The sequence below is a fragment of the Arachis ipaensis genome, chromosome B02 (assembly GCF_000816755.2).
Source record: "Arachis ipaensis cultivar K30076 chromosome B02, Araip1.1, whole genome shotgun sequence".
NCBI lineage: Eukaryota > Viridiplantae > Streptophyta > Magnoliopsida > Fabales > Fabaceae > Arachis > Arachis ipaensis.
Window position 1 is genome coordinate 98904976 of NC_029786.2, and position 15876 is coordinate 98920851.

A 15876-nucleotide genomic window follows, 5' to 3' on the forward strand; every position below is an offset into this window, starting at 1 on the left:
TCTTTCGTACATATCATACAGAAGCTTTGTTTTGCTTCTTATTTAAATATATATAATTATTTATAGGAGAATACTCGCATGATAACATATTTATATGAAGATGACATTGTGAATCCTTAGATGATTAATCAAACATATTTAGTTAACCTTATCAACTCATCTAATGGTTCACAATGCTACTTCATGTGAAGATGTCATCATGAAAGTATTCTCCGTTTTCTTCCTTTCCTCTCCTTTTCCGTTTCTCCCTCTCTTCTCTTAACATTTCTTTCTTTCTTTTTTTTATTTGTTGAAGCTGCTGAGTACTGAGTGTTGTATTTTTGGGAAGGGGAATTAAAATATCGCCAAAAAAAATTAGGTTAGCAGCGTTTTTTTTTTTTAATTTGTGGCAAAATCAAATCAAATAGCTACTCTTTTCGCATTCACTATTGAAACTGCTGAAAATCCATCAAATAGCAACCATTATCAAAACAGCTGCTAATTATCTGCCGCTATCTTCTGTTTTTGTGGTAGAATTCCACTACATACAAAAATATATGACATAACCACAATCTTCCACTTCCTAAAAAAATTAAATAAACAGATGCAACAAACTTTAACTAAATTCCACTACCTAAGAATCTCTCGGGGATAAAATTCATATGGGTCTTTCCAAGCTTTAGGATATCTATCACTCTATGAATAGCCCAAGCATTCACGTACACATAGTATTGCTTGGAATTTTGTAGTCTTCTATAATGCACGTTTTGTTTGTCTCTTAGCTTTTTGCACAAGTAGTGATACTAGTAAATGCAATCTCAAAGTTTCTTTCAACAATACTTCTGAATATCTTCTTCTTCTAAAAAATTTTTACTGGCGAATTTGGCAATAAATTCGTCAAATAAAAAAATTGTCGTCGGATTTAGTTTTCTGACAATAAATTTGTCAGTAATAATTGGAGGAAAAATAAAAATTGGCGCGATCATTATCGTCAGATTTATCAACAAATTTATCTGCCAATAATCTGAATTAATGGAACGCTGTGTTTTGGTCATTCGCAAAGTGTTACCGTCGAATTTATTCGCCAGTAAATCCAATGGTAATCTTGCCTTAAATTTGAATCGCGAACATTCTCTCCCTCATTTCTGAACTACTCTCTCTCTCTCTCTCCCTCCCCCAACAAACCACCTCTGGCAACCAGTCCACCAAAGTTGGCCACTACCAACAACGTTCAAAGACTGCGTGGACTCCTTGCGCCGCATTAGTCGCTCTATCGCTACTATTTTCGTCGCTCCCGTCATTGCTGCCATCGTTGTTACTGCTGCTCCCTGTGTCGCCGGAGCTGCCTCCTTCCTCCCTCTAGGCATGTTGTCCTCTTCCTTCTTCCTACTATTTTTTTTAATTTATTTAAAAAAAATCTAACGCAGCCCTGCCGGTTGGCCACCGTCGCTGCCACTTCGTCGTTCATGCTGCCACCATCACTACAAGAAAAAAGGCCTGTCGGCACACTTTTTTCTTGCCACATTTTTAAAGCGTGGCTAAAAGTGGTCAATGGCTACGCTTTTTATGAGGGTGGCCACTAATTTATGATTTGGTCACAGTTTTTTTTTTTTTATTTCGGCATGCTTTTATGAGGGTGACAACTAAATAGTAATTTGGCCAGCTTTTTTTTTCACGCTTCAAAAGCATGGCCATAGAGGAAAACATGCAGGCTTTTAAAGCGTGCCAATAGAGTTATGTTATGGTGACATTTGTAAAATTCTGTCGCCATGCTTTTTATTGCCACACTTCAAAAGCATGGCCTAAAAGTATCAATCGGCACGCTTTTGAAGCGTGACTAATTTTTTTGTCACTTTTTAAAAGCGTACCCATTTCCTATCCTTTATATATTTAAGGTTTAGAAACCCTAATTCCCAATTTCCGTCCCTCCCTCTCCTCTCAGTCTTCTCATCTCTTCACTCAACTCATTCAACCCTAACACAACCCCAACAATGCCGATGTCTCCCTCTCTCAACCTATCACAGTGCCTCCCTCCAACCCGTCGTAACACCTCTATCCAATCCTCCCTTGTCGCTCATCCCTCGCGCCGTTGGCTTCGGTGGCGCCATTTTGCATTGGTGTGCGTAGCTTTTGCTTACTTCATCTCCGACCGCAGTTGGAAGAAGAAGAAACCGATTATGAAGAAAAGCAGAGGAGTGGTTGATGCAGTTGGCAACACTCCTTTGATCCGAATCAACAGCCTCTCCAATGCTACTAACTGCCAAGTAAGCACAATCATAATCAAATTCATTCTTTCTTCTCTCTCTGCTTTCAATTCAGCTCACATACTTACTTTTCTCATACGAAAGGGCCCACAAGCCAGGCCCTAGTAGCTAAAAATCATTGGGAACCAAGGAAAGGATCAGAGTCATCAAGGGGAGTGGAACTCGGGTCTGTTGCAGGAGTCGGAAGGGTTGAAGGGATCTCTTCAGCAGCAGAAGTCGGAGCTTCAGAAGAGCTCGACAGGAATCCTTCCTGTTGCTCCACCTCACGGGGAGGAGACTTAACAATTTGTTGCCCACGAGTCTTCATCTCAGAATTGGTTTCAGGACGAGGAGGAGAGACAATTGCCCCATCAATGACAACTTTGTCTGGATGGAGGGGTGAAAGGTCCAAGTCAGGAGCGATGATCCCGACTTGTTCCTTGATGAACACCCTGAAGGCATCCTCCGAGCTCTCAACAATCGAATCTCTAAGTCCTGATAGGCCTCCCGATTCAGCTCTAGCTGCTTCTGCAGATCAAAATTCTCAGAAAAAAGCCTAACATAATTCTGCTCTGCCTTTTCCTTCAACCCCTCAGCCATGGCACACTGGCCCATCAATTTTTTCTCCCTCTCCTGGAGATGGGCAAGCTCTTCCTGCAACCAGGCATTCTCCCCCGGCATCCTCTTCTCCTCTTCCTGATATAAGATAATCCTCCCCTCAAGATCCTCTAGGGATTTCCTAGAAGCACTTAAGAAAGCCTTGTCCAAAATATCAAGAAGAGAGGAACAAACTCCGACAGCTCAAATCGCCCCTCAAATCAGAACCTGAAGATGATTTCGAAGAGAAGCATCATCCATAGAAAACTGACTATGAGGGATGATGTGCTTTTTTGCAAATTTAAGACCATTAAACCCAATCTCTCCAGCTATAGGGGAGCCGGATTTCGAGGTCTTGCGCTTCTTCTTCTCAGGTTCTGAAGAAGGATGAGCTGGGGGAACAGAGGTAGGAGGAGAAAGAGAGGAGGTAGTAGTAGGATTTACCATGATTGGCCTGGAAGAGAAGCCTCTTTGAAGCTCCGGCCTTTGCAGCATCAGCTCGGGCACGGACCTTCCTCTTTGCTTCCTGGACGTTTTGATAGGCAGCACTTGATCCACTTTTCACCATTTCTGAAAGAAAAAATAAAAGTTAATCAGCTTACAAAATCAGAGGAAAACACATCACAAGTCGGAACTCGTTAAAAAAAGCTACAAAGAAACAAAAACTACCTAGCTCGGATTGGATGAAGCTCAGAGGGCCAATGAGGAATTTCTTAGTATCTAGATTTGGAGCTCTCCCCCAGGCCTCTCGAAAAAATCCAACAATGGCCTCCTCTACCTCATCCAAATTATCCAGGCTATATTTTTCAACGCGAGAGGCCTCCGACCAGTACAGAGAAAATTGGGGCTGGCTGTTCTAACTCAAGAAAAAAGGATGGTGGCCTTCTACGGCCTGGACCTTGAAGAAAAAGTTTTTAAAGTCGTGAAAGGACTCGTCAAAAATGAAAAAAACTTTCTGACCTTGAATAGCCTGGAAAGACACCCACTGCTGTTTGTTTTGTTTATTGGAGGCACTGAAAGGTTTAGTCAAATGAAAGAGATAGAAGAAGATTTTTAAAGAGGTCGGAAATTCGAGCTCTTGGCTAACAAGTTGGTAGATCCTCATAAAACCCCAAGAATTGGGATGAAGCTGGGTAGGGACAACTTAGCAGTGGGACAAAACTTCTATTTGAAAATCAGAAAAAGGAAGAAAAATTCCCAAACGGGTAAAAAGGCAGTCGTACATAAAGAAAAAAATGAGAATCAGAATCAGTAAATCTCCCATAGCAAACCCGGTCCTCAGGATCCGGGGCTACTAATTCATTCTTGGGCTCGTCAGCCTCAAGGCTACAAATCCTATGATGGGTGCGAAGCTCAGTTATGAAGTCAGTATCCACTAGAGATTTCTCAATAAGTACAGAATCATTTACCCATCTCAAGAGGGTTTTAGGGATATGAGAAGACATTTTTCGACAAATGAGGGAGTGTGTATAAAAGTAATAAAACCTACAAGGAAAAATAAAATCATTAAAAAACAGGGCTCCCAAAAACAAGACAGTTTCTTCCGAAAGCAAATAAGAAAAAGAATCACCAGGCGGCAACAAAAGCGATTTCTAATACACATGCAAAAAATTCTAAAGCCTCGCATCGCAAATAAAGGGACAGTAAAGTCATAAAACTTCCCTCAAACATGCAAGTACACCAAACAGAAATAAAAAAAGCACTACACAAATGACAAGGGAAGGTAAAAAAAGAACCAATCTTTTCTGTAGAATCGAAGAGAAGCAGTCACGGTGAAAGCGACGAAGCACCCGAGAACGGAAGATCAAAAGAAATTTTTGTGTAAAAAAGAGTGAGAGAGCAACAAAGAAACTTCGAAGAGAAGACAAAAAAAACAAAGAAAGAAGAGGGAAAAGTATTTATAACAGACTAGGGCATAATAGTAAAACGACGTAGTCATTAAAGAAACGCACTGTCACCAATGTAACTGCCACCACATGTAAATGCAAAATCCCAAACGGATGCGATATTTGATTAGATACGACACTTGATAAATTCAAAATCACGTCGGTTTTAAACTAAAATCACGTCGTCTTTCGACTTGAATGGACCCGAGTTTAATTATTATTCGAATCCAACTCATAGCTAAGAGATCGGACTCAAGTAGGGACACTATTCATACCCTGACCCAATATTATGGCCCAAACCCAAGTAAGCCAAAAAGGCCCAATCCAAAGGTTAGCCCTTACCACCTAGCCGACCTCTCCAAAGAGGTCGGGTGCAATATAAGCTCCTCCCCAAAGAGGTCGGGTTCAACATGAGTTGACAGATAACGCTTATTCAAATAGGTAACTGTCCCCTAAAATATTTCATCCACTTCTAGAAGAGATATCTCAACAACCCTAAGATAAAGGTCAGAAATGGAACTACTCCAATGGTGATTATTGGATCATCACCCATAAATACACTGGCACACTCAGGTAAACCTAAGTTCCAATATTCTCTAAACCTGCTTACTTCCTTGCTAACTTAGGCATCGGAGTGTCTTTGCAGGTACCACTCCCATTCCTTCAAACACATAACTCGGACGGCGGCTTCCGAACGCGAATAAGTCGGAGACCACCTTCCTCTAACGTTTGAGCCAATCCTTCAAACTCAATCCACCTATCTCAGATTACCTACGTAATATTGATTAAACGCAAAAAATGGTAGATTATTTCTAAAGAAAAAGAAAACCTTATTTGTACTATGATCATAATCTACAATTTTATATACACTATAGTTCATATTAACTTTTACTTTTGAATTTTTTCCCTTTGTATATAATAGTACAAATCAATCACAATCTAAACTTGTGGCTGTGGGACTCCATCGGTCCATCCTGTGTCTAAAAATAATTGGATCCACTCGACAGGGATGAAGACATGAAGTGGACGGGGAAACTAAACATATTCATATATATTACATAAAAAAAATTATAATTAATTAGTATCTTGGTAAATTTTATATATTAAATACTCTAACTAGTACTCTTAAAACACTTATTAGCATAAGAGGAGTGCTACACATACAAGTTATTTGGTTTACAAGTCATACAAGATAGGAGAAACTTAACAAAAAGTACGCTGACCTATATACGATTTCTATGGCGTGCTTCGCGTTCCTCCTTCTCCTCCTCCTCTTCCTTCTTCTCCTTCTTCTTCTCCTACTCTTCTTCTTCTTCCTCCATGAAAACGAGTTTCTTGCCAAATTTGATTTCCTTCGTGCGTTCTCTCTTTGCCTTTTCATTCATTGTTTTATCTGCGTTTATCACTGGTATTCTTGTTTCGTTTTTTTTCGATTTTCATGGTTTCTGAAATCAAGCTTTGAAATCGTTTTGACTTCAGAAATACACCCAAACGATTACAGAAATACATCCAAACGGTTACAGAAATACACCCAAACAATTACAGAAATTCACCCAAACGATTATAGAAATACACCCAAAAGATTATAGAAATACATCCAAAGGATTACAAAAATACACCCAAAGAATTTAAAAAATACACCTAAAATTCGTTGAAGTACACCTTATACATAATTCAGAACTCTTCCTCTTTCTCCTCCTCATCTTCTATTGCTTCTTCTTCTTTATTTTCTTATTTCATATTCTCATAATTCTTTTTAGGAGGAAAAAATAAACAAAGAATAAAAAAATACATAATGTTGCAAAATCAAAAGAAGAACGAGGAGAAACACGACGATGAAGATGAAACACTTCAAAAACGAAGAAAAAGAGGCATAAAAAAAAAAAAGAAAAAAATATAAATAACTTGTATGACTTGTATGGAAAACACTTGTATGTAAAAAATTTCTCTTAGCATAATTATAAAAATGTTTTCCATAGTTTCATTTGTATCTAATAAAATAGATTCTCTGAAAGCACTAGATTGAGACCACCCATATACATTTTATATTTATAAGAGGATGGGACCACATATAATTTATTTACGTGCACACATGCAATTTTGGTCCCTTGATGTGATGTTGATGCACTGATGCACAAATATTATTTTTTATGGTAAAAAATAACTAAATGTTAATAAAAATGCTATCAATAATTTGTTAACAATTAGATGGTTGCCAAAAATAATTATATTAAATATAACCATTGACTGTCAAGATTGTTAAACATTTTTATTAATAATTAATAACTATAAAAAGTATATTTGAACATCTTTTTTGGTAGTAGTTTAGTGATCATAAAAAATATTCTTCTGAAATAATTAAATTTTTACAATTAATTATTGATGTCAATATAATGATGCTAAATTTTGTGGCAATGAAAGATGGAATTATGTGTGAAGGAGAACCACCCCAAACATGAAAGTTATAAATATTTACCCAAAAAGGGAAAAAGAAAATAAATTAAAGAAGCTAGATTATGTTCCGGATCAAGTTGATAGCATGTTGAGAGTTTGAGACTTACCACTGTGGTTTTTCTCAAAATTTCTCAGACTAATTAGTAAATAATATAAATAAATCCTCTTCCTCCTTAAAAATACAAGTGGTTTCCGTTTTTCTCATTATCTTTGATAGACAAGCCAGGACTTTTTCCAAATCCCCATATATAATGCATAACCATTTTTCATTAAGAACTTATTCACATACATCTATTAATACATCTTACATTGATCCTATAATTACAAGCAAATTTATATGACATACATATTATTTAACCATAGTCTTACACTTTCATAAGAAAATTAAATAAAAGATACAACAAACTTGAACTAAGTTACACGATGGGCTATACATACACATATATATAAATAAATATTGCCTAAAATTACTCATCATATGATACGATCTTTTTTTTTTTGCAGCGGTTTCTTTTAACCACTACAGAATATCCGCCGCTATCTCCCAAATTTATTGTAGTGTATACTAACTCTTATTTTTTGCAATAAGATAAAGAGGATTCTTCTTATGTTGTGTTATTCCCGGCAACATTTGAGTATCAATATCTTCTTTTTTCATTCCTTCTGGAAGTTCCCAATCAAAAGAGTAAAGAAGATTAGCAAGAATAAGATCAAGTGAAGCAAGTCCCATATGCATACCCGGGCAAATTCTTCGACCAGCACCAAATGGAATCAACTCAAAATGTTGTCCAAGAAAATCTATATCACTACCTAAGAATCTCTCAGGATAAAATTCATATGGGTCTTTCCAAGCTTCAGGATCTCTATGAATAGCCCAAGCATTCACATACACTATAGTCTTGCTTGGAATTTCGTACCCATTTATAATGCAAGTTTTGTTTGTCTCTCTTGGTACAAGTAGTGGTGTTGGTAAGTGCAATCTTAAAGTTTCTTTCATTACTGCCTTAAAATAGCTACACTTTTGAATATCTTCTTCTTCTAAGAAATCTTTTTGACCCCCAAAATTTCTAACTTCTTCTTGAACTTTCTTCATTACTCTTGGATTTTTTATTAGTGCTGTCATAGCCCAAACTGTTGTAGCTGCAGTTGTATCTGTTGCTGCTACAAGTGTGTCCTATAAAAGAAAACTAAATAAAATTAGCTAAAAGAATTTTTGAAACATTAAAGAGACGCCTTATAAGTCACCAAAAAAACAAAAAAGAGACGCCTTATATATACAAAAAATCTTACTTGTACTTAACATTTTTTTTAGTTTTATAGAAAATATTTCATTTTAATCATAGGAAAAATGATAAATAAATGTATTGATGCATTCACGGTTGATTTTGTGCCTCTGGAGCTTGTACTTATTCTCTAGATTATTGACCTTGTTCTTATACTGCTGTCATGTAGGACATTTCGTTAATTATTTATCTTTGTCTTCCAGTGGGACTAAATTGAAATTAAATGAAACTTCCTTGGATTCAAATAGGACACTTTAAACCTTAAAGACCAAAATAGAATTACGCCCAAATATAGGGGACCAATTTAGTACTTTACTCTTAAAATAATTAATTTTACTCCAACTAATTCCAATTAAAATTATAAAATCTAGTTGATAATGAGAATAATAAATAATAATGAGAATAAGATTTTAATTTAATTTGTATGAATAAGCTAATAAGTCTTTTAATTTATGAAAGTCCATTGAAGTCTAAATCTAAAAGGTTAATATATAAAATTAAAAATGATTGAATAAATACAAAAAATGAGAGTTGATGCTAGGAGCGTAAAATAAAAATATAAAACTTAAAGCAGTTGAACTACATTTATTTTTTTATATTAATACTACTAACTCTTTTATAAAAATTTTAAACTAGGAGAGTCATGGTCCCTGTTGTCTGAACTAAGTTTCACCCCTGATTATTTTGTTACTTTTTTATATATTAATTTTTTTGGATAGGTTTTTTATATATTTATTACTTCCAAAAGTTTATTATGTTTTTGTCAAATAATTTAAATTGATAATGAAACTCATGAATATATAAATACAAAATAAAAGTACGAACAGGATAATAATTCAAAAGAAAAGAGTACAAACCACAAACAGTGCTTTGATGTGATCAATAGTGAGGTCAAAGGATAATGAACGGTGTTTCTTCAATTGAAGCAAGACATCAATAATATCCTCTCCATTTGAAGTGTCTCTGTTAGGATCCATGTGTTCATCAATCACTTCTTGATAAAACTTATCCAACTCCTTGAAAATTTTATCAAGACGGGCATGCATTCCATTGAGTCGATCAATCCAACCCAAGAAAGGAATATAATCCGAAACAAAGAAGCTAGCCATCATTGCTTGACATTCATTGAGCAAATCATGGAACCTACTCTTTTCAACTCCTTCATCTTCATACCTTTTACCAAAGGCAATCCTACAAATAATAGTGCTTGTTAGAGAAATTATCATTTCATTCAAATTTGTCACCTTTTTTGATGATGCATGGCTTGATATTTTCTTGATCCATTGCTCGACCTCAAATTTTCTTATTGAAGAAAAGCTTGATACACGCCTAGAGCTAAGAACATGGGTTACACATACTTTTCTAATTTCTCTCCAAAATTCATTGTATGGAGAAAAAATCATCTCTAACCCGTTGTAGGTTAATTTTTGCTGACCAATTAAGTTTGGTCTTCCGGCAAATTCACGGTCATGATTTTTCAATGCTTCTTTGGCCAACTCAGGGGATGAAATAACAATTGCTTTCCTTAGACCTAATTGAAGGGAGAATATAGGGCCATATTTCTTTGAGAGTTCAAATAGTTGAAGATAAAGGGAAGAATCATCTAATTGGTGAAGATTTCCAATTATTGGAAGGCCTCTAGGACCTGGTGGAAAAGCTTTGTTCTTGAGTGTTGTTTGTTTTTGGAAGAAGAAGAACATGAATAAGGGAAGAGTAATAAGGCATAGAATTAGGACAAGTGGTGACACCATGTTGTATGTGATGACTGGCCTCAAAGAGTGACGATGAGGAAGAGTATTATCTTAGGGTTAGAATATTAGAACACAAACACTCATATTTATAGAACTGATCTTTCGTACATATCATTCATAAGTTTTGTTTGCTTCTTATTTAGACTAATATTTTATTTTTACATTAATTTTATTTTTATACTATTAAGATTAGAATTTAAAATTTAATATTTTAAATTTAAAATATTGACTAAAAATAATAAATTTTATTAGTCACATATATAGTATTGTTTTTATTGCTTTAACATTTCATGAAGAGAAAAAACAAAAAATACTTCATAATTATTATACTGAAATATAGGAATATCAAATATATTAAATTACTAACATAAGAGGATTTTATGGAAAAGAAAAAATTAAAAATTTTAATGGTTTTTCAATACGTTTAACTTATTTAATAAAAATTTATTATAAGTAACTTAACAAGTATTCTTAACAAAATCCTTTTTATGTAAGGTAAATTAATCACAAAATATAGAGGAAACCTTACTAGTAAAATTAAAAAAAAAAAGTAGAAGAAGAAAAATCTAGTATACGTAGTTTTAAAAATGTAAACTTGGTTGCGTATTTAACTGCATCAAAACAAACTAGTTATTTAATTTACACCAAAAAAGAAAAGACAAGCTAGGTATTATCATTACAAAGATAATTACAAAGATAGAAATGCGTGGCGCGTGCCTTCTCAGCATTCAATTTTAAATAGTAAGTTGGTACATTAATTTTAAAGAGAGTAGATATACATACAAGTCTTTTTGACATACAAATTTATACAAGTTAATTATAATTTAACAAAACTCATTTTTATAACGTGTGTATGAAATCACGATGTTTTTTTTCAATGTTTGTATTCTGTGTTTTTTCTTCTCCTTTTTTTTCTTTTTCTGTACGTTTTTCCTCCTTTTTCTTTACATTCTTTTTTTTTTTGCGTGTTTCATCTTCTTCGTCTTTTTTTATTACTACTGATGTTGCTGCACTTTTTTCCTCCTCTTCTTTCTATTGATTTTGTAATACTATATATTTTTTTTAGAATGTAAAACAAGAAAGAAAAGATGAATAAAAAGTAGCAGAAGATGAGAAGAAGAAAGAGAAAGAGCTTTGAATTATGCAGAATTTATCAGTACAAATTCACTAAAAATTCTTAAATAATACACCTAAATATCTTAATTTTACCCCTAAATTTGCTGCAACTAGACAAAAAAAATTTCTCTAATGCTGCATTTTTTCTTCTTTTTTTTCTTATTTCTTTTTTTCTTATAGTTGAATGAATGTAGATTCATCCTCTTTCAAGTAATTTTGCAGCATTATGTGTTTCTTCTTCTTCTTTGTTTGATTTTTTTGTTTTTATTCTTGGTAAGAAAGAATAAAAGAAAAAGAAACTTGAGAAGGTAAAACAAGAAATAAAAGATGAATAAGAAAGAAAAAAAAGAAGACGGTGATGATGATGATAAAAAAAATAAGAAGCAGCAGAAGATGAGGAGGAGAAAGAGAAAGAGTTTTAAATTATGTAGAATTTATCAGTATAAATCCACCAAAAATTCTTAAACAATACACCTAAATGTCTTAGTTTTACCCCGAAATTTGCTGCAATTACACAAAAATATTTTTTCTAATGCTACATTTTTCTTATTTCTTTCTTTCTTTTAGTTGAATGAATGTAAGTTCATCTTCTTTCAAGTAATTTTGCAGCATTATGTGTTTCTTCTTCTTTTTTGTTTGATTTTTCTTTGTTTTTATTCTTGTAAAGAGAGTAAAATAAGAAGAAATTTGATAGGGTAAAACAAGAAAGAAAAGATGAATAAGAAAAAAGAAGAAAAAGATGGTGATGATGATTAAAAAAAGAAGAAGTAGCAGAAAATGAAGATGATGAAGAGGAAGAGTTTTGCATTATGTAGAATTTATCAGTATAAATCCATCAAAAATTCTTAAATAATACACCTAAATATCTTAGTTTTACTCTGAAATTTATCGCAACTACACAAATTGAGAAAATTTTATGACAAAAATTTTGGATCAGGCAACATTATCAATATGGCAAAATTTCTACGATAACGATAACAATAACGACAATAACGATAACGACGATACCTATAAGAAGAAGACAATGATGCTATAACGATGATGATGAAGATAGTGGAGGAGAAGGAGGAAAAGGAAGAAGGAGAAAAAAGTCCAACGAGAAAAGGAGGAGGAGGGAGAGGAGGAGGTGGTAGTGGTGTTGGTGATGACGATAACGAAAGAGAAAAATAACGAAAAAAAAAAAGAAAAAAAGAAGAAGAAGATGAAGTGTCAGGAGGAGGAGAAAAAACAAAAAGAAGAATATAAATGATTTGTATGTGTAAATCACTATATGTAAAAAATAATTGTTAAGAATAAGAAAAAAAGTTCTTAAAAAAATAAATAAAGAAGGATTGCACAATTTATGTTAGCGACCAAAAAGATTATATTGATTAATTATTTAATTCAAACACGAAAAAAAAAAACACAACCACAATATTTGGTAGATTATTCCTAAGGAAGTACATATTTAAAAAAGAAAACCTTATTTGTACTATATATAATCTTACCTCCACAATATATTATATCCACGAGCACATACATTACTAAACCCCTTTGTTTAATAGTACAAATCAATCCCAAGCTAAAGTCGTGACTGTGGGACTCCATCGGTCGAAATCCTGTCCCCAAAAATAATTTGATTCACTCCACATGGATCTTAATTCTTACATGAAGTGGACGGGGGAATCTTATCTTATTCTTATTATATTTAAGATTACTGTTCACATACAAATATTTTAATATAAAAATAATAATTAAAAATAATTAGATAATTATTTAGTTAAATATCAATGACAATAGTTACAAATATAAATTAAATAGTATACGGCTAGTTTAATAAAAAAAATATTTTAACATTGAAGAAGAGGGATGAAGTTCTATATATAAAAGATTCATTTAAGGAAAAAAAAATTTGAGCAAAATTTAGATCGTATACACAACTTTATTTTTTTGTTTTTGAATGTGTTCATATTTTTTAATTGTCAAAAATTGAGCTTATATTGAGAGATATAAAAGATAAAAAGAATTGATCACACAAAAGACATTTATTCTTTTATTTGAATATTTATTTTTAAAAATATATTGATATTAGAGTGCACTTCATTTCTCTTATTTAAATTGGGTTAGCATCGAAGGTTACTTAAATTTTGGTTAATTAGCTTAAATATGTTAGAAGAGTATAAATTTCTTAGAATTAATATTTATAATATAATCAATTTTAATTATAATAAAAATTTTATCATTATTGTAGTAAAAATTAGACATAAATCATATTATATTTTGTAGCTGAATCAAGATATATCCTGATATTAATCTTCTATATCTCTCATCTCTGCAGTTTTCAATTTCAAACTATTCTGCTATTGCAAAACGAAATAAAAATAAAAATAATTTCATAAAATTTACACTGGACAATCTATTTTATTAAACACTCAAAACAGTTCCTTGATTCAACTCCTTCTCCCTTTTCAACTCACTTAGAACCTTCAAAATAAATATTAAGAAAACACTTAATAAAAGAAAATTTGGTGTACAAAAGCAAGCGGCTAATAAGCTTCCCAATCTCAAGCTTGAAGGTTCAAAACTTGCCAAATGCCAAGTACATTTTGGAATTGAATTCAAAATCTCTACCGCCAGAGTATTGGTGAAAACTTTTTTCTATGTTTCAGTTGGGCGCTGATGCACCTGCCTAATTTTTAATGGGCTTGATTATCATTGTCATTGATTGGTAAATGCAGGTACGATTTTGCTAGCAAATTGAACTGAATAAACTACTAAATCATCACTAATTTTTCGGTTAAATTGACTGGTTTAATCCGATTTTGATGATAATGGTTTTAAGTAGTGTATGTTTGTATAGTTTCGTTTGTTTTTAAGAACACAAGATAATGACATAGACACAAAATTTTGTGTTTTTGTATCTTATTTGGTGATAAACTAGAATAAATTATGAAAATCTAATTTAATCTCATTTTTTTTCATTTAAAAAATTTGAGATGAAAAATATAATAAAAAAATATAATTATAAAAAATTAACAATAATAATGAAAAAAAAAAGTTGTGTCCCTTGTTAGTGTCTCTGTATCTTTTCTGTCAAGATGGATACAAAATATACTAATTCAGTGTCTTTGGACACATTGTCTCTGTCCATATCTCTTCTGTCAAATACGATTTTGTGTCACTGTGTTTCTGTCTCAGTGTCATATCTCTGTAAATAAACGCAGCCTATTTGTTGTGTATAATTCCATATTTAGTTTGAGTTTTAAATTTTTAATATCTAACTTTTGATTTTTTTTTTTCCTTAAAAAAAAACACCACCTATACTATAAACCTTGAAGGAAAAAAAATGGAAAGTGGTAGGACACATGCAGAGTCATAGACAAGTACCTTGCATTTTGGTCCCCCCTTACATGCATTATTAGAACAGACATACACAACCTAAATGGTTTATCTTTTTCAGATTTTTTTTTCCGTCTGATAGCCTAATTTATCTTTTGTTAAAATGCAGAGAGGGTGAGTGTTACAATGGTTTCTGAATATTTTGGTGAATCAATTGATCAATTTATGTTTAAATCTTTAAAATATTGAAATACCGATTATAACCCATATTGTTCCATTTTCTCGAATGTCTCAACTGCTTCCTTAACCATCTTCGCCCTCGCTTACCTTTGAGAAATGAGTAAATTAAATAAAAATGTTTTTCTGTAAGCAACTTTTTTTGGTTTAGTATCTCTTTTGAGGCCTCAATTATTCTGTGTTGGGTTAATTTTGAATTAAGTAATGTGATATAACCAATAAATTTTATTGTTTTTTATTAATACTTGGCTATCAAAAATATTTTTATACTAAATTTTAAATTTTGAATTTTAAATTATAATAGTATTAAAACAAAATATTAATCTAAAATATTAGCTAATATTAATAAAAAAATATTATCCCTAACTTTTTGCATTTTGAATTTGAATCTCTTAAATTTGAAATATGTATTTAACTTTTTAATTGGTATGTGTTTCAAGGTGAAAAATATATTTCAAAAAATTATATTTTTCGAAATATTATATCCGAAATAAATTTTTTATTTTCAAAATATTCCAATACCAATAAAAGGAAGAACTCTATGATAAAAAAATAAAATAACTAGAGACATTAAATACTCACTTTTTGAGATGGGAATAAAAATTTTATTTTCTTAACATGGGATATTAAATACTCACCTTTTAAGATGAGCATAAAAATTTTAAATTTTGGCAATAAATTCTTTGAAATAAATTATTCCGGACAATTAAATTTTAAAACTTTAAACAAATACGATAATAAAATATTTTCATAAACAATTACCATATCATCTTCCAATTCACGGACCAATAATAATTGGAGATAGGGGATATGATAAGGTTGCAAGATATTGCCCTTAATAATAAATTTGGTTAAGGGTGGTAACGGGTCGGATAGGGATAGGTCGGGTAGGGACGGATTTTTATTTTGCTTAACTCTGTTTCGTACTATAATAATTCATATATAATTTGTTCTACTCTTATTTGTGAGTAGTAAAAAGTAGAATTCTAACTCGTTTTTGCGGGTATCCGCT

The 15876-nt window shown here is 32.3% G+C and overlaps 1 protein-coding gene across 1 annotated transcript; it reads right to left on the reverse strand.

The window, feature by feature from the left end:
* Positions 7405-10193, reverse strand: LOC107625910 (cytochrome P450 83B1). Its single transcript, XM_016328642.2, has 2 exons — positions 9300-10193; positions 7405-8333 (listed from the first exon to the last, which is right to left on the reverse strand). Exons 1-2 carry the CDS (start codon positions 10191-10193, stop codon positions 7725-7727), a joined length of 1503 nt encoding a protein of 500 aa, XP_016184128.1. The 3' UTR covers positions 7405-7724.

What these genes read in the sequence shown, in the direction of transcription:
- LOC107625910 (XM_016328642.2), bottom strand. Translation starts at nt 10,193, where the DNA reads ATGGTGTCACCACTTGTCCTAATTCTATGCCTTATTACTCTTCCCTTA. An exon ending in ACATCAAAGCACTGTTTGTG is followed by an intron (nt 8,334 to 9,299) that starts GTTTGTACTCTT and finishes TTTCTTTTATAG; the next exon opens with GACACACTTGTAGCAGCAAC.